The 23825-nt window shown below is 35.9% G+C and overlaps 1 protein-coding gene across 1 annotated transcript in view; it reads right to left on the minus strand.

Annotated features, from left to right (window-relative positions):
- Positions 1-23825, minus strand: part of MRPS9 (mitochondrial ribosomal protein S9) — a 56492-nt gene that overhangs the window by 8955 nt on the left and 23712 nt on the right. The window contains exons 3-7 of the mRNA XM_055243644.2: positions 14999-15061; positions 14885-14915; positions 12278-12357; positions 3323-3408; positions 2400-2475 (exon numbers count right to left, since the gene is read on the minus strand). Coding sequence (XP_055099619.1) covers positions 2400-2475; positions 3323-3408; positions 12278-12357; positions 14885-14915; positions 14999-15061 — 336 coding nt within the window. The remainder of the gene's footprint in view (positions 1-2399; positions 2476-3322; positions 3409-12277; positions 12358-14884; positions 14916-14998; positions 15062-23825) is intronic.

Raw genomic sequence — 23825 nt, forward strand, 5'->3', positions numbered from 1 at the left:
CAGACAATAAAAATTCATTAGAAGGTGCAAGTGTAATTGCATTTGCTAAATTTTTTCTATTTTTGCATACTTGATCTTTCCAATGTTGCTTTTCCTGATGAATTTTGACAGGATGACACTTCTGCATCTTCATGCTGCTTTTAAAACAGCATGCAGATGTATCACTTTTCCTGCGTATCTTTGGTGCCAAATCTTTTCTTTCAAGAAACAAAGAGATTTATCATTCAAAGAAAAATCAATTTCTCTGTATTATGATTATGAAATTGAGATTTAAATTCACTTTCAAAAAGTATTTAGATGATCTTCAAGTGTAATTTCCACTCTTTTATTAGAACTGTATCAAGAGGAGCTTTATAAATAATTTCAAGTAAGTTATGTATAGTAATATGGAAAGAGTTTGATTTTGAGAAAATGTACCTCTTAAATTATATTTCATAATACATTTGGCAAATATATCTTTGGCTGTTCAAGCTGTGTTACTTTAATGTTTATGATTTCCTTTAAAACCGAACAATCAAGCTATTTAAAAATTCAAGAGATACTTGACTTAAAGGGCAACCTCTTGAAATAAATTATCCTTGCTCCTCTGTGCATTTTTTTTAATAGTTCTTGAACATGTGATTAGAAAGTAAACAACTTGGAATTAACCCCTTAAAATTAGAAGCCAGAATAATCACTCTAAAGTGTTTATGGAGAAGGAAACAACTAATGCTTGAGATTCTTAGTTAATATGGATTGTGAAACTCAGTTTTTTATAACCTTATTTATGTTTTTGTCAGTCTTAAACATCATACTCATCTATGTCACTATTGCCTTTATTGTAAAAATCTGCCATTAATAATTTGAAAATTCTAAAAATCTCACCAGTAAGATTAATATTAAAAGAACTACTTCGACTACAGCTTCCTATGATGTAATGAAAGAGAAGGCACTCTTCCAGCAACGGTGAAACACTCAGCTACCTAGGATATTGGGTGGACAGAGCTCCATGTTCCTCTCCAGTCACTGGCCTGGGCGTTCTGTGCTCAGCTACTCTCTCGATTCCATCTCACAGACTCTCGATGACTACTTCTGCACCTACAAAGGGGCACTATGGGTGGAACTCAGCCTTGCTTCTGAACTAGGTTAAGAAGTCACTGACCACCTCCACGTCCCTCATCTCGATACCAGCCATAACCATTAGGATTTCTTCTGATATCCAGTACCCCAAAGTACAAAGTATCATATATAACTTGTTTCTTTTGTTTTCATAGTTGTACACCTGTATTAAAGTCCGTGGGATATTACAAAGCAGAAAAAATACCTGAGTTATTAAAAAAAAAAAATCAAAGCAGCCAGAAACAGAGGAAATAATGAAACTACTTGTTCAGTGAAGAAGCAAAGAGATTTTTCAGTTAGATTCAAGTAGAGCAGTACTTGGCAGTTAGGATATTAGAAATTAACTCTGGGTCTACCACTAACCAATTGTCCGACACTTTGTTTAAGCAAACTGCAACTTTTCCAAATCATTAATTTCTATAATACATTAAATGAGAAAAAGAACAATTCAAGTACATGACTTAAAATCTATATATGGTGGCAAAGTACTAACAATGTTAGCCACCGCCATCAAAGAAAAACTCCATCTTGGAAAAATCTGTGAAATTTATCTACACCCCAATCTTCCAGAAAGTAATAAATTTGGAACATCAAAATGTTTAAGACATCAACTGTCTTGTGAAAATGTTGATATATTAGAACATTTAACAAAATAAGAATGCAATTAAGACCTAAAGCAGGGGGTCACAAACTTTATAGGGTATAAGATTCACCTGGAAAGTTTGTTAAAGATTCCTGGGTAACTCCCTAGAGATTCCGAGCTAGATCTAGGGTGAGGCTTAGGACACTGTAGTCTGTAACCAGCATTTCAAGGGATTTCAATAGAGGTGGTTTGCAGATCCCAAGATAAAAACCACTGACCTTACAGATATGGCACACAAGGTAAGCAGTAAATTGCATGAAGGTAACCATGTGCTGCATCACTTTTCTACCTAACCCATAATGACTCCTTACACTTATCATCAGCTTGTAAAATTAGCTACTGGCCTTACGTAAGGAGATGAAACAACATCTGCCATGCTTCCCTAAAACAACTGGCACAGGACATGAGGGCACTTACAAGAGGAGGACCTGGAGACTCGACAAGTCGCCTCCCTAACCACAGATAAGGTCCTCCCAAGGCAGAAATCAATGATGAATGTGTTTTGTTTTTTTGTTTTGTTTTGTTTTTAAAGAAAGAAAGAAAAGCCATCGTAGGAACACCTGCCTCTGAGGAACATTACTATTAGGATCCTAAATACAGCAATTGTCTGCATTCTTATTGCACAGGTCCCCTTAAATTAAAAAGATTAATCACTCACATCTTGATCTGACAGTTTTTCCACTAACATTTCTTCTAGCTCCTCCTTAATCAGCCATCTGCTGCCAATCAGGTCTCTGTTAAAATATCACATATATTCTTTTTAATTAGCCATGCAATTAGAGTTACATCACAAAAGATCCCACATATAGTAGCAATTTTATGATTTGAGAATAAGTTTTTATATTATATAGCAGTAATTTTACCCAACTAAGCTATTTTTGACATACATTGCATTTCCTCAATCTACTTTAGAAAAGGTATCTACTCTAGCAAATGTTTTAAGAGTTAAATATGCCACTATGGAACTCATTTGGTATTAAAAGCCCACCAGATTTCTTAAAGATTAAAATTGTGCCTGTATAACTTATTTCAAAGAAGATGTTACAGATACGACGTTAACCTGTCAATAGACTAATGTGGTAGCAAGTCCAACTAAAGGAAAAGGAGTGCATTTAACTTAACTTAAACAAGGTGTTCTTCCTTTATGGAAGAAATCTTGAATAGACAGGCCAAAATTTAACACTGGCTGATCAGTTTGATGGATCTGATCTATCGCTGTCTGCCAAATGGAAGCAGAAACCTTGAAATACCAAAATATAAAAATAAAATGTAAAAAATTAAAGCATGCAAATGCTAAATAAATGTGCAGCTATATACATAAAAATTCTGGGGACATCATATCCAGGTATAGTAATTAAATATCCTATCAAATATAAATCTGGGATAAAATAACATAAAAATAACTTCAATTCATGCTTCCTCCTAAACAAAAACTACCTATTATTTTGAACCCTAACCTTAATGCTTAATGCTGAAATACTGAACAAATTTTAGGCTTTGGGTATGTCTAAAAAAATACCAATGAGTGGCATGTTTTTAGTTCAAATTTTACTTATATTTTAATGCAAGAAAAGAGCTTACCTGGTTACAGTTTTTTTTGGAAGCAGACCTTTGGCTTGCAAGTGACTTTGATGTTTTTCTAAATTGAGTAACATTCCATAGACATCCTATGGCAAATAAAATATACAGTACATGCTAAAAATAAGAGCAATGGTACATTATAACTTCTGATACATTTTATAGTTTTCTCCTGTAAGTAATTCCTAAGGTGTCCTCCTCCTCAGAGAATCAAGCTGCAGAGTAAATAAAACTGAAAATGCTTTTAATAACACTATTTCTCATTTAAACTAAAGGATGATAGAGTAATTTCAATGAGAATTTAGTGTCATACATCACAGCATACTTAACTTCAGCTGATTTTAAAATAACTCTATAAAAATTTTACAACTCTACTTCAGTGAGGTTGGTTTAAAAAAACCAAAAACCTTAAACTATTTTCCTTTTCCTTCAGAAAAAATCGTAATTTATATGGCAATGTGCATTTTAAACTTAGAGAATTATCCAGTAAAATATATGGTATTTATAGATACTTATGTATTATTTAATACAACTTACTACTTATTTAATATTTAAATCATATTGAAGTCCTTATCATATAGTTTTTATCTTAAAAAGAGCTTTCTATTATATTTTTTTATTTCTTTCTATTAATTTACTAAGAAAATCTGTGAATGCATGTCACTTGTTAAATTACAATGGAAGTAGAAGTTTGCCATTTTGTTAAAACTTGCAAAAAGCAATAATCCAGCAATAAGGATCATCAGTGAAATATATTTTCTAGGCAATGAGCTTACAACAAGCAAAATAGTACAGCTTTTGCCTGAGCAAACTTAACTTTTTGAGACTAAGACTCAATACACTTGTATTTATTCATTTATAATTCACACATAATCTACCATACTAATACCCAATGAGCAGATAGGTATTTTAAAAGAATGAGCTAGAGATGACATAAATTTACTTTTTTTTTTTTTTTTTTTTTGCTAATCATGATACCTCCTAGTATCAGCAAATCTCAGAAGATACACCTTGTTGCTGATAGAGATGTGTCAATCCATATCTCAAACAGTCTTAATAATTTCAAGTTTTCAGGGGCAACTTCTTGTGGGCTCTGATTAGACTGCCATATTACCTCATCATGTTGCTGATAAAGTTTTATCTAAGTGTAGGAGAAATGTCCCTTTGCCACTGTCATCATATTTACTAGTGCTTGCATTTTAGCACGGTCTTCACTCTGCAACCTGTTTTCAGGAATCAAAGGAAGGAAGGAAGGAAAAAAGGCAGGGAGGGAGGAAGTACAGACTGAGCCTTTGAATTTTGTAACACAGATGAGAAAAGCCGATGTAATACTCAACGGGTAGGACTCTTCAGTGAATAAGGATGTAAAAGTTCATTCCTTTTGGCTGGGGAGATTCATGTAAGTGTTTTTTGCTTTGTTTTTCATTAAGGGTAGTCGAATTGACAGTTTAGAAAAGAAAAAAGAAGCAGAGAGAAAAAGAAGAAACAGCACTAGAAGCTACAAAACTGGTGGTGAGCTAGACATTACCAGTAGACACGAATATCTCAAACTGAAAGTAAATCCATCACTCTAGCTCAGCAATTCTAAAAGTGCAGTCCCTAGATCATCAGCAGCAGCAGCAGCAGCCAAGCCTAGACTGGCTAGAAATGTACACTCTAAGAACTACAGAGAATCTAGTTCAACACAATAGCAAAGGGACAAATGAAGTTAATTTAATCCTAGTATTCATATTAAGTGGAACTGTCCCTACAACTACATCCCAGGTACATATCCATCACCTGCAGCAGCAGAGGAATGTATCTGACAATTAAAAAACAAACAAAAGCCAACTGTCCACCCTAAAGCAAAACCACAAACCATCCACATATAGAAAAACAGGGGTATATATCCACATATATATATATCCCTGTTACTCAACTGAAAGTAAAAGTTTACAGTTTATCTCCCAAGAATTGGTAAGCCTTGTTGACTGTGGTTAGGGTACTTTTAACTCACTTTTAAAGGCTAAAATACTGAGTTGGGACTTCAAATAGATAGTATATCAGAAAAATTTCAGTGCATCTCTGTTTCTAGAAGCAATTCTCAAATGATCTGAACAAATAAAGAACTCCCCCCACCAAAAAAAATGAATGCTCCCCACTTATATGAAATGGACAGACACAGGCAAACAACATGCCACTGTGCACCCAGCACAGCCTGTCAGCAGGCTGGACCACAGGCAGACTGTGGCTCCATTGGGGTGCTCTGGTAAGGAAACTACATGCCAAGTACATATCCATCACCTGCAGCAGCAGAGGAATGTATCTGACAATTAAAAAACAGCTCTCAGCTGCCGGGTCCAGCGTCCTGAGATTCAGAGTGCAGGTCCATCTTTCAAACTAGCGAAGAATATATGAACTTAAAAGAATGCCAGCAATAGTAGTAAATTGCTGAGTAATTTACTACCCTCCTCTGCTTACAAGGGTTTACTTAATTTTCTGAAATAATTAAGGCAACTAAAATAACAACAATCAACCTATCTTGTACGTTAAGTTTTAAGTCAAAGTATAGGCTGTCATTTCCCAATGACTTTTGAGCAATTTTTACTCTCAGTCCTTATTTTTCTTAAAGTATTCTTCTGTGATGCCATTTCCTCCTGTTGTACTGAGATCCATGATAATTTATAAATGGTACAAGTAAAACAATCAGAAAAAAATGTGGAAGAGGAGAAAACAACCCACGAAAAGGACATGTCAGATTTCAAACACGATGAATTCGATTCATTTGTGGCAAATGCTTACAATTTGATGATTGTAACCCATCAAATCACATAATGCCCATTAAGCCACTCCATACACTTCTTTAAATAGGAAAATATATGTAAAGTACGTACTTAGCACAGTGCCTGACCTATAGTAATGGTCAAGAATGATAGCGGGGGTGAGGTATGGCTTTCAAGAGTCAAACAATTTTACTGGTGCATCATTTCCATTTATTCTTTCTCTTTTGCATAATAAAACCACTCTTAAGATTCTACCTTGGTTAGTTAGAGACAACAGTTCTCTGGAAAGTAGATTCTATAGCTTCAACTCCCTGAAGAGATGTGTGCTAATTTACATCAAAAAAATCCTTAAGGGTATAAAATATGCCAAGAACTGTCAACATCACAGATTACCACTGGTAGCTTCTGGTATATTGTTAAGTTTCCACTTAATTTTTAAGGGACACTAGAGAATTAGTATGACCCACCTACACTAAGTTTATATACTGTATTTAACAGTGTAATTTTCAAATATGACAGGAATAACCCAGATGTGAAATGCTGAATCATTAATCACAGCTATGATTAATATTTCATAAAATCAAAGCAAGCCTATCCACCCCTCGTGTCATCAGATTTCCATAATGTATGAGTCAAATTTAGAAGGTGCCTAATTTGAAAATACCAGATGCTCAGGTTGCAGAAAAGAAATGCTTAAACTAAACCCTTCTGAGAGTATGAGCACTATGATTTTTAGTATCCTTCTGAAATCTGTTTTGGTTCTGTTAATCATGTGGAAATTCCAATTTTAGGAAGTGTAAACAAGTAACATTTCACAGGGAGGTGATATAGAAAAAGTCTATTGTATTTTGGTACACAACATAAATAGTAACTAATAGTAATTATCTTAAATACTAGTATGGTAACAGTAAAGTAACTGACTTAAAATTTGTGTTTGTTAAAGAAATCACAGAAAATCAATTTCTTAAATTATCTCCTCAATTTTTTGGCCACTGGCATATACAAAATCAAATCAAACAAATATAAATATAATCCAGTTATCATTAACTAAGAGGTTTACGCTATATATCTCAAGTTCCAAGTGACAAACTTCTGTTATAGACCCTTGCTATTACTTTGTGAATACAATACAATATACTATATAGATTGTACATCATGTAAATGCCATTCGACACACAAAGAAAATCATCTCAAGATGGAACATATGAAAAAGGACTCTGGGGAAGTCCACACCCAGGAGTGATGACCTGAAAGTTCTTATAACTCAGACAGCATATATTTTTACTATTCAAATTAAAGCCCCATCATATATTATAGTAATTATACCATTACAAAGAGGTAATCTAATTAAAACCAACATAGAGACAATAATATGTTGAATCCTTTTCAAAAAAATTAATTTTCTTAATTGGTACACTTGAAGCATACCAGATATACAATGGTAATTATTCATATGGGAGGAAAATATACATTAAAGATACCTCTAGAACAGCAATTTCGACTGCTGAATTAATTACTGAATTAACTCCTGCTGTCAAGGAAAGTCTTAAAACAGCATGCATATATTTTAGCACCAGTTTGTAGCTTTTTTAAAATAAGCACTTTACACAGTTGTAGTTATTTCACGATACCTCACTGCGAGAAGGGTCACTATCTTAATTTTTAAAAGACAGCACTACATCCAAGAGTTTTAAATATTCCTTCTCTGCAAGGTCACAAAGAGGATCTAGACACATCTGAACTAAGTAAGAATTCTGTGATACTCAGTCCCCAGGACCTCTGCTAAGAGTCTGGAATCTTCACATAATGAAGCAGCACACTTCTGGGGCTGCTGTTCCAGGCTTTAAGAACCGAGTAGGTTAAAATGAACTGAAGATTCTCCACATACGCCAGGAGCTTCCTTCGCAAGGCAAATGAACCCTATTTACACATATGTTATAAGGATTAGAATTACCTGGTTTTCTCTCACATTTTAAACTTTACTACTTATCCCTTCATTTTACATATATATATATTTTTTGGTATATATTTCATCTGTGGCCATGTAACTCCTTCAATTTAAACAAATACTTTGAAAATACTCAATTGTTTACTGTAAAACTGGTTCTAAAACATAAATGAAGTTTCTACACAATGCTAAATTCCTAGTGCAGTGTTTAGAGTTGCATACCTTCCTTTTCTTAAAGACTGGGATGAGGGGAGCTTTTGTAAAACTTCAATAAATGTTTAAGGTATTGGGGCTGATATCAGTCTTAAAACGGGGACTTTATTAACCTCTCTTTTGAGAAAATGTATCTATCTAAGGCGAGTAATGCCTACAATGACAATGTATAGAGTTTTCAATATTCTGTACTACGGTCCTCCCCAAGCACTGGTTTCATGGGACATTAAAAGGGGTTTGGAGTAGGAAGTGTTCTACAGCCCACTCGGTTTGAGCAGCAGAGTGTTAAAGCAACATGTTTCTTAAGGACTTCACAGAGCTTTGATCCTACTAAGTGTCTCCTTATTAGAGTTCCCCAGTACACAATATGTAACATTCCTAAACTAACACCACTTCAGAGCCTCTTTCTTGAAGAATATTTCACAGTCTATATTCTGCAGAAAGCACTTTGGGAAGAGCTGTGTTACAGACATGCCTTGACTTAATGAGCCATGCTTTACAAAAGGGTTAGCACTTCAGCGTCAAATAATCCCCTCCCATTATGAGTTTTAAACGATTCTCAACTTACTTTTAGTTAGTGAATTTTAATTTTTTTTTCAGAAACATAAGTATTGGTAAATGTTTTTCTCTTAAAATTAAAGGACCTTCACAAACTGAACCATGAACACCAGGGCTGTGGCCCACCGTTCCGTTTGCCACCAGCTTGGTCGTCCTGGACAGGCCCAAGCTGCTGCGGGAAAGGGGGTAACCCTGGTGGGGTTTACAGCCTTGGACCCAAAAGGCAGCCCACTCTCTGGCCTAGTCCTTTCTCCACTTACCGCAGTCTATACCTAGGCTAGTCACAACTCGGTTATCTTGCTGTATAGCATTTTATTTTTTACACAGACATCTATATCCTCTTTAACATTCTTCCCTCTCCTTCACACCTTTGCTCAATTGTTTCAGGAAACTTTATTCTTTCTCTCTTTCTTGAAACCTAAAGCCCTAAATCATGTCTGAAAAGCAAACAAGTTGTACTGGTTAAATGGCTATTAAGGAAATGAGAAGCCATCCATTTTTGGTGAAAAAGCCAGCCAAGCCAGTGCCACCATGCAGCGGATCCCTTTATGGTACTCAATGATGCTTTGAGAAACTCAAGAAGTTTCTTATTTCTTCTTACTTAAATTACTTTTTATTAAGAAATTATTTGTTACTATGGTTTTATACTTTTTTCATTATATACATATATCTTATTAGTGTAAAACAAATGGGTTTTTAATCGACTTTCCCAGGAATCTGAAGACATGTGGATCATTATATCCATAGGAAAACGGGAGCCCCAAGTGCCCTGCAAGTGAACCTGTGGAGTGTGGCACATTTCCAAGACGTGAGAACATCACGGATCAGCAAATCCCCATTCACTTTATACTTTCCTATCATGCTTCATTTCTGGGCAGGAACAATAAACTGTACCTTATATTTCATCGCCATTTTTCCTCAAAAACCTCCCCATTTCTCCACAGAAAGTGGATGGACTAAATATAGGTCAACTGGAAACAGGATTCACTAAAGCGTCATACACAGATCTTAACTGCAAGGTGCATCAGGGCCATCTTTTATTAATTGCTGTAATGTAATATATTTGCTTCCTATGCAAACAGTCACCAAATACTAAAAAGAAGATTTGTCATCTTTACAGAGGATAAGAAGGTTAATTGGCATCAGAAGGGTCTCCTCACACAACTGCACACAGGAGCTAGATGTGTTTTCCTGTCACAACTCCTGGCCAGTGGCATCCGCGCCTCATACAATTACAGTTGGGCAACGACATGGGAAAAACAGTTTGGCTTAGTGTCTGTTACCCTGCCACATAGGGAAAAAATTATATCAACAAAAATAAATGGTAGCAACAAGGATTCATTTCCAACTCTTTAAAGCTTGCCAGTCTTCAGGGGCGATCTCCCGTGCCACGGTGGGGACAGCCATCCTGTGATCACTCACAGTGGGAAGGGGACGGCTCCCCCCACCACCAAGACCAGGCAGAACAAAGAGAGTGCAGACAGGCGAGATGGTTCCAAGTGTTACAGCTGGACTTTCTACGCAGTGCCTGGCCACTACAAAGACACTTCTGTAGGGTGAATGATGAACATTTAGTCACTATTTCAAAGTCTCAGTATCTCCTGCAGATGATCGTGATATGTGTTATCTGGGAAACTAGGCTGGTGTGACTGCGGCTGTAATTAATGACACCTGCTATACATAATGCTGAAATGTATGCATAAGGCATACATTTAGAAATTACTGCATTGAACTAAAATATAAAAGCCCAAAGGACTCTTCTATCGAAACATAACAAAACTTAAATTACTCAAAAACAAAGAATGTTTATTAATCAGATATCATTTGACATTTTAGAGAGTATGGTAACATTTCATCCACTTAGAAACTGATGAGTTTGTTGAACAATACCTTTTAAAACATAAAAACAAACTTAAAAAAAAAGTTAGGTCTCTTATAGGATGTGTAATTTCCTCATTATGATGGAATGTAACAAAATATCTTGCCCTTGGGTTGCTCAGTTTCAGCCAAAACAAATGCAAATGGCATGTCAGATGACAGCTGTTTGATAAGGCTCCTCTACAAGACCTGCATGCTTTACTTTTTTCCGTGAAACTTGGGATGAAAGGCAGAAGGCAGGAAGAGAATTAATGTAGCATACAGTCTAAAGGCAATGCTACAACCATGATTAAGTAGAAAAGTTAAAAGGCACAGATTTTCCACAGCTTCGCTGCGTGCAACCCATCCGTGTAACAAGTTGACAGGCCTAGCGCGTCAGCTCCATCATCCCCTCCGACAGCTAAAACGCAGCACTGCATCCCTTTTCAGAGAAAATTTGCGTCTGCACCATGAAGCGTTGTACATTATTTCTTAGCACTGCAGGGGGCTCAAGTCCATATGGAACCTTCACAAATATTACCACAGATCAAACCGGCGGCGTTTGGAGGCAGATTTGACATACCTATTTAAATGAACAGCAGGGGACCCCGGGCAGCCTCAGGCTGTGCGGGAGAGAACCTCTACGGAGTCGGAGCCGCAGCTCCATTACTCAGCAAAGACACACTTTACATTTATCATTCATTTCATTTCTGCCAGGGCAAGAAGCTCATTTGCCCAAGGTCAACAAAAAGCGAAAAGAAGGTTTTCTTTTTTTTCCCCAAGAAATAAATGTACCTGACAAGTGGGAATTCTGTCCTTTGGGTTTGTGGAGCACAAATAAACAGCAGATAATTCTAAAAAGCAGAGTAAATGTGTGCACTGATTCAAGCCACTGCAATCTGACTGTAGATGGGGGAAGCCCAATAAATATTTTTGAAACTTTAAAAAATCATATAATGAGTAAAATAGAACTTGATATCATGTTCTAAAAATAAAAACAGAATATTGGCATCCAGCCTTTTTTTCCATAGCAATTCTGGGGAACTCTTCCAAATTTGCACACTATCAGACACTTACAGCTCTGAAAACAAAACAAAAATTGTTCACAGCATACTAAATGCAGTTGGAAGTCAAACTGTAATAAAATCATTTCTTAGGTTGTTTTGGGGCCCAAATTCTAGGCTCATACACTGCATTAATCTATGAAAGGCAAAAATTATATATAAATAACAAAAAAAATGAGAAATAACCATTTGATTCTTTTTCAAGGCAAATGCCTCACAGCCCCTGACAGCATCATACACTTGGCCTCCTCCTTCTTTACCCTGAAAGCACATGCACACACTATAATTGAGTTGAACATTTACCTTGGAACATGATTTCAATTTCTAAGTAAAAGCATTTTAAAGACAAACCATTCTGATATAAATTCTATAAAGTTTACCTTTAGCAAAAATGAATTAATATAAATCATTTCATCAACACACTGTCTTACCTCTAGAAGTCTTATTTTTGTCAATTATAAAATACTAGGTAAATTCTGAAGCTGAGAACAGTATCAGTACAATTAGTTTTGTAGCTTACAGCTCATATTATTTATCATAAATGCAACATACGTACATGCATTAATGAATAGTATGACTGTTTGCCAGTATAGAAGAGATAGTGAAATGGACGGCCATCTTCTCCCCACTGGATTGCTGATAAAAAAAAGCCAGATGAAAGCAAATAAAAATATACACAGAGACAGACCAAATAGGTGCATTTAACCATAGTTATGAGACACATTTATAATTGAATAATAAAAAATACAAAAAATCACCAACATTTAGAATTTTAATATTTAGTTTAGCATATTTATATGCAAATATTTAGGATATTAAATATTTCATACCATTAACATAAAACAATGTTTACGTTTAATTTAAAAATTACTAAATATTTCACTATGAGAATTTCTGTACTGTTTCAAATAAAAGCTTATAAAATAGCCCAAATCATCTTGTTAGAATAAAAAAATTTAGGTTTGGCTATAAACATAATGCCCTCCCATATTTTTAAAAGGGAAAACTGATAAAGTAAAAAAATGCAGTACATTCAGAGAATCTAAAACAGGTAAACAAAGATGAAAACTAAAGAACGTATTTTTCTATGCTACATCATTTGTTTCAACCCAGTGGTCATCAACCTCTGAGAGTTTAAAACATCAACAACAGAAAAGCCTCAAAAAGGTGTTGGGGACCACCGGTTTAACCAGTATTCTCCTGGTTAAGACAACTGTGGCAATTATATTATTCTTTCAACTACATGTCTGAGAGTCAGTTGAGTCTGGTGGTCATACATATGTGTGTGTGCCACAACTGCCTGGGCCCTCTACATTCTGGCTCAACTATTTCCTGGCTGTTACGTCCTTGGTAAGTTAAACTCCATGTGCTTTTAATTCCTACATTTGTGCAGTGGGGAAAATTACAGTATCTACTTAATAAACCTGTTGTGAAGAGTGTAAGTTAACACATAGGAAGCACTTAGAACTATGCCTGGCCTACTCTGTTTCAATAAATGCTAACAATTCTTACTTGAGAGATTTTTCAAGTTAGAATAAAGTTACCCATAACAATTGCACACTTTAAACTTACCCTCTGAATATTATTATTTACAATTCTTAATATTGTCCTCTTATGTTTTCTCTTTTTTCCCTGGCCAGATTTGCTAGAAGCTGATTGATTTCACTAGCTTTTTCAAAGAATGACATGGTTTTGTTTATCATACCCCTTCTTTTAAATTATTAAATCGATGGTATAATTTATAATCAACCATGATTAAGAAGTGAGGAAATACAAATGATAGAGCATATTTCTAAAAAGATTCAAAACATTTATAATAAGATTCAAACTAAAAGTTATCATTTCCAAGAGTGAACTGGAGTGAGAGAATAAATGCCTAGCTTTGAATAAAAATATGACTTAGCAGAAATACCACTGCAAAATAAATAAGTCTTCTACAGAAATATCTGCTATCTTACCAATTTCTATTTAATTCTAAACACACTGATAAAGCGGCCCGCGTATTGAGCACCTGTGGCCACCAAGCTATTCTCAAGTAGATCCACACATTTTTGCTGCTGAGTTTCATGCTTACTAATAGTTGTGTTTACTCCCAAGCCTATTTTATTACAGTTGTACTTATTTCTATAAATACATGAATTAAGTATTAAATAAATAAATTAAATATGAGTGCAAACATTAAAGTTGCTACTTCTAAGAAAACTAGGTTGAATGCTCTAGAAAGGCAAGTTGCTAAAAAAAAAAAAAAGTGTCAACTTCAGTGAGGTTGATGGGAAGAATTTATAGAAATACAAAAATATTCTGCACTCAGATTTCTTAGGAAGTGTAAGTTCACTGCTCCACTGCAAGAAAATCAAAACTGAAAGACTGCGATGTTGCATCAGCAGCATGGTTATATAAAAGCAATGGGGAGGAGCAGACACACTCAAAACCACCAAACCTCTAGGGTCACAGCAAAAGCTTGATGGGTAAGTACAGGTTACATTTTGAGTGTTTTTTAAAGAAATGATTTCTAGCTTTAATACTTTTTAAGTTAACAGAGAACTACTGGTCCTCACTGGATAAGAGGCTTCTAATGTATAGTAAATATATTATTCAACTTCTTGACAACCTTAAAGCTTGCTGTGTATTTTCTTCAATATTTTTTTACACATTTAAAAGATAAAGAGAACATCTTAACAGAAGCCAGAGAAAACAGGAGACACAATTAGAATGATGGCTAACTGCTCATTAGAAACTATGTAAGACAAGACAATGGAATTACATCATTAAAGTATTGAAAGAACAGAAAAGAAAATCTATAGTCAGTGAAAATGTGCTTCCAAAATCAAGAAAAGTTTTAAATTTTCATATAAACAGAAGTTGAATTAGTTGCCAGCAGATCTGTACCAAACTCTCCCTCAAAAGGACATATTAGAATGCAAATAATTAGTATGACATTGGTATAGTCCTAAGCTCTAAACACATCCAATTTTAGTATTTAATTTAAAAGATATGCTTTGCAAACTTCACTCATTCATTGTTACAAAATTTTTTGACCTACTTCACAACTACTGTGACACAGGAAGGCCACCCTACAATATGTGAGCAACCGCTGATACATAACCTAACACCGGAATACGGTAAAGAAAAAACTGTTTATCTCATTCTTGAACAAACTTACCTCTTTGTCTTGGAAAAATCTGTTCGGGATGCTGTAAAATAAATTAATAATGTATTAGATAATTATCATAACATATAAAAGTGAAATTTTTAGAATAGTAATTAAGATAACTACCTTCATTATTGGCCTGGCTCGTTTCTCAAACAAACCACTTGGGAAAAGGTAAGCAATAGCTCTCTGAAAATATACACAAAGGTTAGTTAACAACTGCTATATAAACAAGGTTAGAACTAATAGTTATAGAGTGCTTTCTGTATGCTGGACATTGAACTAGAGTTTCAAAGCATTATCTTATTTCATAAATGTTTCAATGGGATGATAAAATTACTATACACACATCCAAAAAGAAAAAAATTTCACTATTAAACTGGTTACTGGCAATTTGCAAGTGTCAGCTTTAAACATGTCATTCCTTAAATATGAAAGCACAAATAATCTCTCTTTTAAGGGATCACTTAGAGATGCTCCTGTCCGGCTTCTGTGGAAATGTGCTTAAGAGCAATTGTTCCAGCTCCCACCGGTCATGCACATATCAAAGAGCAGGCTCTAAGTCTCACCCATCATGACACCCCTGATGTTTTTAGATGTTCTTTCAACTTTTTCCAGAGTTTTTAAACTACCCTCTTTCCAAACAAGTTCTTCCATGTCTGTTTTTCAATAGGGATGCTACTGGCATTGTGGGTGTGACAGCTCCATCATAGGCACCCTTCCCCCATACTGCAGGTCATTTAATATTCCTGGCTTTTTTCCAGTAGGCACCAGTAATACCCAGTGCTTGTGACAAACCTCACCCCCACACCTTTCCAAATGCCCCTACGTCCTAGGGAGCAGCACTGCCTCCCAGCTGAGAACAATAGCTTAAGCCTTTATAGTGTCTTCTCCAATGCCCTGCCTCACAACAACAAAATGTACACTTTCTTTCTTGCTGAACGGTGCCAGATGAAGAGTCTATGGCCTGGGATCCGGTAGTGAATTTAAATACACTTCTGCTCATTTAGAGAGCCTGTTCTGAGTGGGCCTTCTCTGCCCACCCACATAGTAAATGTGTTGGATCAGACTCTGCCACCAAAAGGAGAGGTCTATAATTTGGGGGTATAAATTCAGTCATATTAGGGAGCCTAATTGTGTCTCTGGATCAAGCTTCATTCTATTATTCAACTTTTTTCAGAACAAAATTACATTTAAAACAAAACAAAAAACCTAGGTCAGGCACAGTGGCTCATGCTGGTAATCCCAGTACTGTGGGAGGCTGATGTGGGAGGATGAGGCCAGGTGTTATAAACCAGGCTGAGCAATATGCTTTGTCACGCAGGCTGGAGTGCAAAATAAACAAACAAATAAAAAACTTAGATCAAACGTCAGTGTGCCCCTTTAGCAAACTCTTTTTTGTTTTAACCAGGTCCCTCCCCACCCACCCCCTTGCTTTGCTGCAGGGAAAAAAGGTAGACCTTTTCTTTTATTAGATCAGAACCTCACTCTGTCACTTAGGCTGGAGTGCAATGGCACAATCATGCTCACTGCAGCCTTGACCTCCCAGGCTCAAGCAACCCTCCCACCTCAGCCTCAGGAGTAGCTGGGGCTATAGGCTTGCACCACCACACCCAGCTAATTTTTTTTTTTTTTGTACAGACGAGGGTCTCACTATGTTGCTCAGGCTGGTCTTGAACTCCTGAGCTCAAATGATCTTCTTGCCTTGGACTACCAGTATTGGGATTACACACATAAGCCTTAATAAGTGATACTGCAACTGATTGCCATTTGGAAAAAGATACAACCGAAATCCAAACCTCACATCATATACAGCAGAGTAAACTCCAAATGAGTGAGAGGGCTAAACATACAAAATAAAAACAAACAAATACTCACATATGCCATGAGTGAATTCCTTTATAACTAAGCAGTGGAAAAGTCTTTCATAATTATGACTCAAAATTTATAAGTAATTTTTTTAAAAAGATTGACAGGCTGGGCCTGGTGGCTCACGCCTATAATCCCAGCACTTTGAGAGGCTGAGGAGGGTGGATCACAAGGTCAGGAGTTTGAGACCAGACTGGCCAACGTGGTGAAACCCCATATCTACTAAAAATACAAAAATTAGCTGGGCATGGTGGCGGGCGCCTGTAATCCCAGCTACTTGGGAGGCTGAGGCAGGAGAATCATTTGAACCTCGAAGGCAGAGGTTGCAGTGAGCTGAGATCGCGCCATTGCACGCCAGCCTGGGTGACAGGGCGAGACTCTGTCTCAAAAAAAAAAAAAAAAAAAAAAAGATTGACCAGTTAAACTATATTTGTAAAAGAAGTATATGGCTCATCATAAGATAAGTGCAATTAAAACTACTGAGAGAACACATTTTATCTAATAGGACTAGCAAAAGTTCAAAAGTCTGACAGCACACTGTTGGCGAGGCTATAAAAAAACACCCTGCCACCTTGCTGGTGGGAATGCCAAGTGCTATAACCTCTTCAGCGGGAAGGTGGGAACTTTCTAACAAAATTACATATATATTTCCCTAGCAATCTGACTCGATGAATTTACCCAGAAGATACACCCCTATGAATACAAAAGAACATAAGCACGTGCTATTCACTGATTTATGAAAACAAAATACTGAAAACAACCAAATCCCCATACATAAGAGGTTGGCTGAATAAATGAGGGCACATCTGTGCAATCAAGTACTATAGAGCTGTAAAACAGAGAGAAAAGCCAAGATACAAAAGAAATGTACCTAGAATGCTGCTTTGGTATAAGAAACAGAAAAAGAAAAGGCGTATAAGTACAGGCAGAAAATACACATAAGCTTCTTTTTTGCAAACATAAACACAAAAAAGTTACGTAGAAACCAATAAAAATCATTTCTCAAGGGTTGGGTGAGAGTAGAGGGAGGGGCATAGGCATGAGGGCAAACTCCTCTGGGCCTCCCTTGTATAGTTAAGCCCTGAAGCATGTAAATGTTTTATGTATTAAAGAATAATATTTACAAAGAAACTCTAAAAATATAACCAGAAACAAATAACAACAACAAAATAATTGCAAAGAAATCTTCATCTTTACTTGGTAGGCTTATAGTCAGTCATAACACTGATACTATAATTCTGAAATATTTTATGTATATTGCAGCATAAAGCAAATAAGTAAATATATTAATTTTATGGAGACTGATATTTTATTATAGAAGAGATACAAATGTAAAAGGGAAAACCCGATAATGTTAAGTAATATAAACTCTTATCTTAAAAACTATTTCCTGTAATATTCAAAAAATATTATTTCCTAGTTCTGTTCCCTGAAAAAGCATAAAGCAATGGAACTTTAGGAGCAATGGGAGGGTCAACCGGTTTCTATATACATTCCAGTGTAAGGAACCAAGTACCTTGGAGAAATGGCTGATTCTAGGCATAAGACAGACAAAGCACAAAATGAGTCTGAGACATTCTCACTATCTCTTTTTAGGGATACTGAGATGCCATCTCTACAAAAAAAATTTTTAAGAAGTGTGGTGGCACATGACTGTAGTCCCAGCTACTCAGGAAGCTGAAGTGAGAGGATTCCTTGAGCCCAGGAGTTCAAGTCTGCAGTGAGCTATGACAGCGTCACTACACTATAGCCTGGTTGATGGAGCAAGACCCTGTCTCTGAAAATAAAAGAATAATGATAATGCTTCACAACACACTCAATATGTGACATGCACTTTCATGTGTACCCACACGCACACGTGTACACACACACATACACACACACTCGGGAGGAAGGGCAAGAAGAAAAAGAAAGCTACTTTACAGAACAATATGTTATAAAAGTAAAAGGAGTGACAGAAGTAGAAAATCACCATTTTACAACTTCCAAATTAACCATCAATTTCAGGCAAGGATCACCAACAAATGCTAAAGCCACTGGCTGAAAGGTTACTAAAGAATGGAAAATTCACATGAACTCAAAATATTACCCTACAGACTGGGAAAAGGCTACTTTTACAATGAAGAGGTCTAGTGGTCACCACTGTAACCAAGGGATCAGTCATATCATCATCAACAGCAGGACAAACTGACTATGTACCTCTTAGACTTCGTGGATGCAACGAGAAGTATATATCACCTTAGCAGTATCCTTTATACATTCTAAATCTGATCATGAGAAAGCAAGCAGAAAGCCAGGATGTGACACAATTGTACAAGACAAGTGGCCTGGATTCTACAAAACAACTAGTCAGCTATAAAGACATTATGGGGAAAACTGAGGAAATTTTCACCAAGATTATATATATGGCATATAGAATTATTATAATTATATCAGATGTGATAATGATATTGTGGGAGATAATGGTATGAAGAATGTATGCATTTAGGGGTTAAGTACATACTGATGTATTTGGGGGCTAAGTTTATAATGTGCAATTTTCAATGGATCAGTAAGAAATGTTTTACATATACAAAGAGACAAAATGTGGCAAAATGTTAACATCTGGCAAATCTAGGTGATGGGGGTATGTGTTTATATTTATTCAATGAATATTCAACTTTTCTGGAAATTTGAAAAGTTTCAAAATAAAAAGGTGAGAAAAATGTTTAAAATTTAAAAATAAGTAAGATTTTCCCAAACGCAACCTGTCTCAGCAAAGCCAACACTAGCCTATAGCACTCGTGGGCCACCTAGACGTCAGGCCTCATTCTCAGTCATACAGGGCAGCCCAAGGCTGGCTGGCATCTTAGCAAAGGGACAACTGAAGCCAAGGCCTGGATCAGAACACTAGACAGCATGGAAGACTAAGCACAATTCTTCAACGTAGAGTGAACACACTGTAACCACAAAGGAGACAATTCAACCGAGTTTCAAGCTGTCATTGGCATCATTTCCAAATATGAAAATTACTGTAAACTTAGGTGACCAATGAATAGAAGCCTAGACGGAAACGAAAATTGAAGAATTCTAACCTACAGTTGAATTTGTCATGAAGACTAAGACAGAAAAGTCATGAGGAAGCTCATTGGCGGAAACTGAAAAGAAAGCATTGATTGCAAAGGATGTCTAGGGCTTACAGGCAATCTCTCTTTTAAAAAGACAAAAATAAGCCAACAAAGAATTTGCTAGAAGTCTTCTGAAAGTATCAGAAAATGTGTCTTTGCCTTAAAAAATTTTTCTCAGCTAAAAGTAAATTAATACACACTTATTCATTTATAATCCCTCACTATGTTAGGTATTGTACCAAATACTGTGGAAAAGGTCCACAGAGCAAAAGATACCATGTCAGACAAAAAGCAATATTGCAAATTCAGTGAAAACAATGAAAAACAAAAGATGAAAGAAAAACGAACAAAAGAGGGAATAGGAAATAAAATAAGCCAGTTGTTTTAAAACCAAATAACAAAACATACAAAACAGAAAAGGCACATTCCTGGCACGCTGTCTGCCATCTGTTTAGTATGCAGGGAATAGTACTAAAACGACCTAACCTATTACTTCCATTTATCTCCTATGGGCATTCTATGCAGATTTTTTTCTTTTTCTTTCTTTTTCTTTTCTTTTACAAATTCTGAAGCAAACAAAGGACTACTTGGCTATGAAAAAAAACTGTGTTCCTTTCTGTGTCTGCTTAACTTTCAGTTACCACACAGTTGTTAAAACACAAGTAGATGAATATCCTTTTGAGATAAACAACAAATACATATAACAAGAGAATCTTGAGTGCTAGTACTGAGTTGAACAGCCTACAGATACGTTTTGGGCAGAGCATTATGTGCTATAAAACAGGAAAATCTTCACTTTCACTAAACATTGGAGAGTTCAAAAGAAAGGAAGCAGTGAACACGAAAACATGATGAAAGTGTAAATAATAACATAATCCTCACTGTGTCTTATTATAACCATAAGAAGACTTTTCAAATACTACCACTCCCAGTGATTCTGATGTGCAAGGATATCAACTTTATCTAGTTGTTGTGAGAATTTAAAAAGGTATTTATAAAAATACAACATAGTAGCCATTCAATAAATATTAATTAACTATACAAAAATGTTCAGTTTATGTAAAGCACATTATTTCCCATATTATTTTATGACATAAGATAGCATGCATTCATGAGCTCTATTTTACAGACCAAGAAGCTGCAGTTAAGTAGTTTACACTGAAATAAATGGCAAAGCCAGAACCTCAACCTTCTGAAATTCAATTTCATAATGTACTCTCCTTTGTCCATACCAGGGAACCGATCTTCTCTCAGATAACAGATTCACTTCTTCACTGACATCAAGGACATCCAGCTATTTAGTAGTAAAATTAGGAGAAAAAGCCAAATGTGCTTAAAGAGAAAGAAATAGATTATTTACCTAAATAAATTTTACTCAACAAATATTTATCCCACCTGAGTTCTAGGCACTCTGCTAGTTTAGAACGATAAAAATTAAGATATGGCTCCTGACCTCATTCTATCAGTGGAGACAGATGTATACATAGTCTCAAATACAGGGGCTGCTGTAATAGTACACATAAAATGGCATGACAAAATAATATACACAGGACCTATGATAGAAATACTTACAGGTTACACAGAGGGTACAAAGGAGAGTGGTCATCTACTCTTTTCAGTGATACTTTGCATCTGTCTCTTTTTACCAGTCATTTCTTCCTTTCTAAAACAAATGCCTTTGCAAATTGTTTTGTCTGCCTGGAATACTGTTGTTCTACTTCTCCACTTAACACATTGCTGTTTGTCTTTCAAGATCTTTCAAGATCGTAGATCAAATGCAGCCTTGTCTGGAAGTCCTCCCTATTCCACTAGGCTCTCCATTACTTCTCTTAGTGCCACCTCAGTCAAACACAGAATGAGCCTCTTTCAATGTACAAACCATTTGGCCATTCCATTCCCTCCCCATCCTTGTCACTGCCTTCAGCTTCCACATCACTCACAGCACTCACAAAGGGGTGAGGCCCACCTTTCTCCTTTCCATACCAATGACACCACATTTGTGAGCAACCTCAAGGATCATGTGAAGCATCCATCTAAACAAGACTGTGCTCCTGGTGGCATCTAGGCCCATAAACAACTCAATTCTCACTCACATTCCTGTCCTGAGAAGCATCCACCCACTCCCTGAAGTACCCATCGCTTTCTTCCCCAGATTGCAATCTGGCCTAACCATAATTCTGATCCTGCAATTACTTTGTCAGGGGTCACTGAGGCCTTTTTTCGAATCCTGTGACATACTTTCAGGTCTCATCTGTATGAGGCTGCTGTCTCCCTTCCTTCTTGCAGCCACATTCCCCTCCTACCTTTCTACAAGTTTCCTCTTGATCTCTCCTAAACACAGCTCTGCTCATCCCTTAAGTGCTGTTTCCTCAGAGTTCCATCTTTGATTCTCTTCTTTTCAAGCAAATTTACGTAGGGAGAGACCAAATCTATTTCTGTAGTTCTAAACTATTTGTCAACTGCCTTAGGGATTTTTCCATTTATGTATCCAAACAGCACATCCAAAACTGTTCCTCAAATAACTTATTTTGCTTTCTACCAGTTCTTCTTTCTCCCATGTGCTGTTGCCAAATCTTTGATTTTACCTTGGTCATGTCTGCAGGTGTGTTTTTGAAGGCAAAGGACCATGTCTTAGTCAATAATTTCTCACTCCAGAATTAGAACATAGCAGATACTCAAAGAATAAATCAACAAATGGATTGCAGGGCCCTTGAGAGAACCAACTATAAAAACTCTTTTATAGACAACTAGGGAAATGTAAATACAAACTCATAGATAAAATTTTTCCACCTCCTGCTATAGACTATATTCAGATTAATTTTCTTAGATGTGATAGTGATATTGTTGTTATGTGGGCAGAAGTCCTAATTTTTTGAAGATGTATTTAGGAGTGAAGCATCATGATGTTTGTAATTGTATTTTACTTTCAAATAAAACAGTGCAGCCAAAAAACATACAGTTGAAGCAAATATAGCAAAATGTTAAGAAGTTAACCCAGGTGACAGACATTCTCTTTTTCTGTATGAATGAAATTTTTCACAAGAAAAAGTACACAAATTAGTATTTACTGCTGTTGCTATTAGAGTGTTTTGATGTTTCTCAATTCTGGTTCCAACATCCATGCAATATACATATTAATACATAAATACATATGTATATACATATAAAAGTCATATAAACCTTTTGTTCTTCTAAAATTTGTGATTGTTTTAATAAATTTTTGTTTGTTTTTTAGAGATTGGGTCTTACTATATTGCCCAGGAGAGCAGCGGCTATTCACAGATGTGATCATGGCGCACTACATCCTTGACTCCTGGGCTCAAGAAATCCTCCTGCCTCAGACTCCCAAGGAGCTGAGACTACAGCATGTGCCATGGCACCTTGCCCACTGCTGTTTTATTCAGATAAAAGAAGCAACCACGTTCTATACTTCTAAATTTCTATTTTATCTTTTGTAGTATTTTTGAACTGTTTTCAAACCCACTTCTTCAGGTGTTTTTAATTGTTTCAAAGAAAGACAAAATAGAAACTGCAAACAAATATTACTTATACTTCCAAGTATTCTCTTTCTTGTAAGTAACACAAAGCAAAAATTATAAATTCTTACTTGGGAAGAAATGAAGGAGCAATCCTAACATGTCCAGTAGAACTTCCTCTGATAATGGAAATACTCTATATAATCTGTGCTGTTCAAAATGACAGCCAGTAGCCTATGTGACTACTATGCTCACTGACATGTGCTTGGTGCAACTGAGGAAGTAAATTTTCATTTTATTTACTATCAATTTCATTTATTTACTGCCAATTAATTTTAATCATGCAACTCAGCACTGTACTAATGCTACTGAGGTGTACTTCAGCAAGGTTTTTTAAACTTCGTTAAACCGTTGCAAGGTTAAAGTCTGTAATGTAATGTTATTGGTCTAAATTAACAAACACATATCTATTGTTACAAGACAGAATATTAACAACCAAGT

This window comes from Symphalangus syndactylus, chromosome 14, assembly GCF_028878055.3.
Source record: "Symphalangus syndactylus isolate Jambi chromosome 14, NHGRI_mSymSyn1-v2.1_pri, whole genome shotgun sequence".
Taxonomy (NCBI): Eukaryota; Metazoa; Chordata; class Mammalia; order Primates; family Hylobatidae; genus Symphalangus; species Symphalangus syndactylus.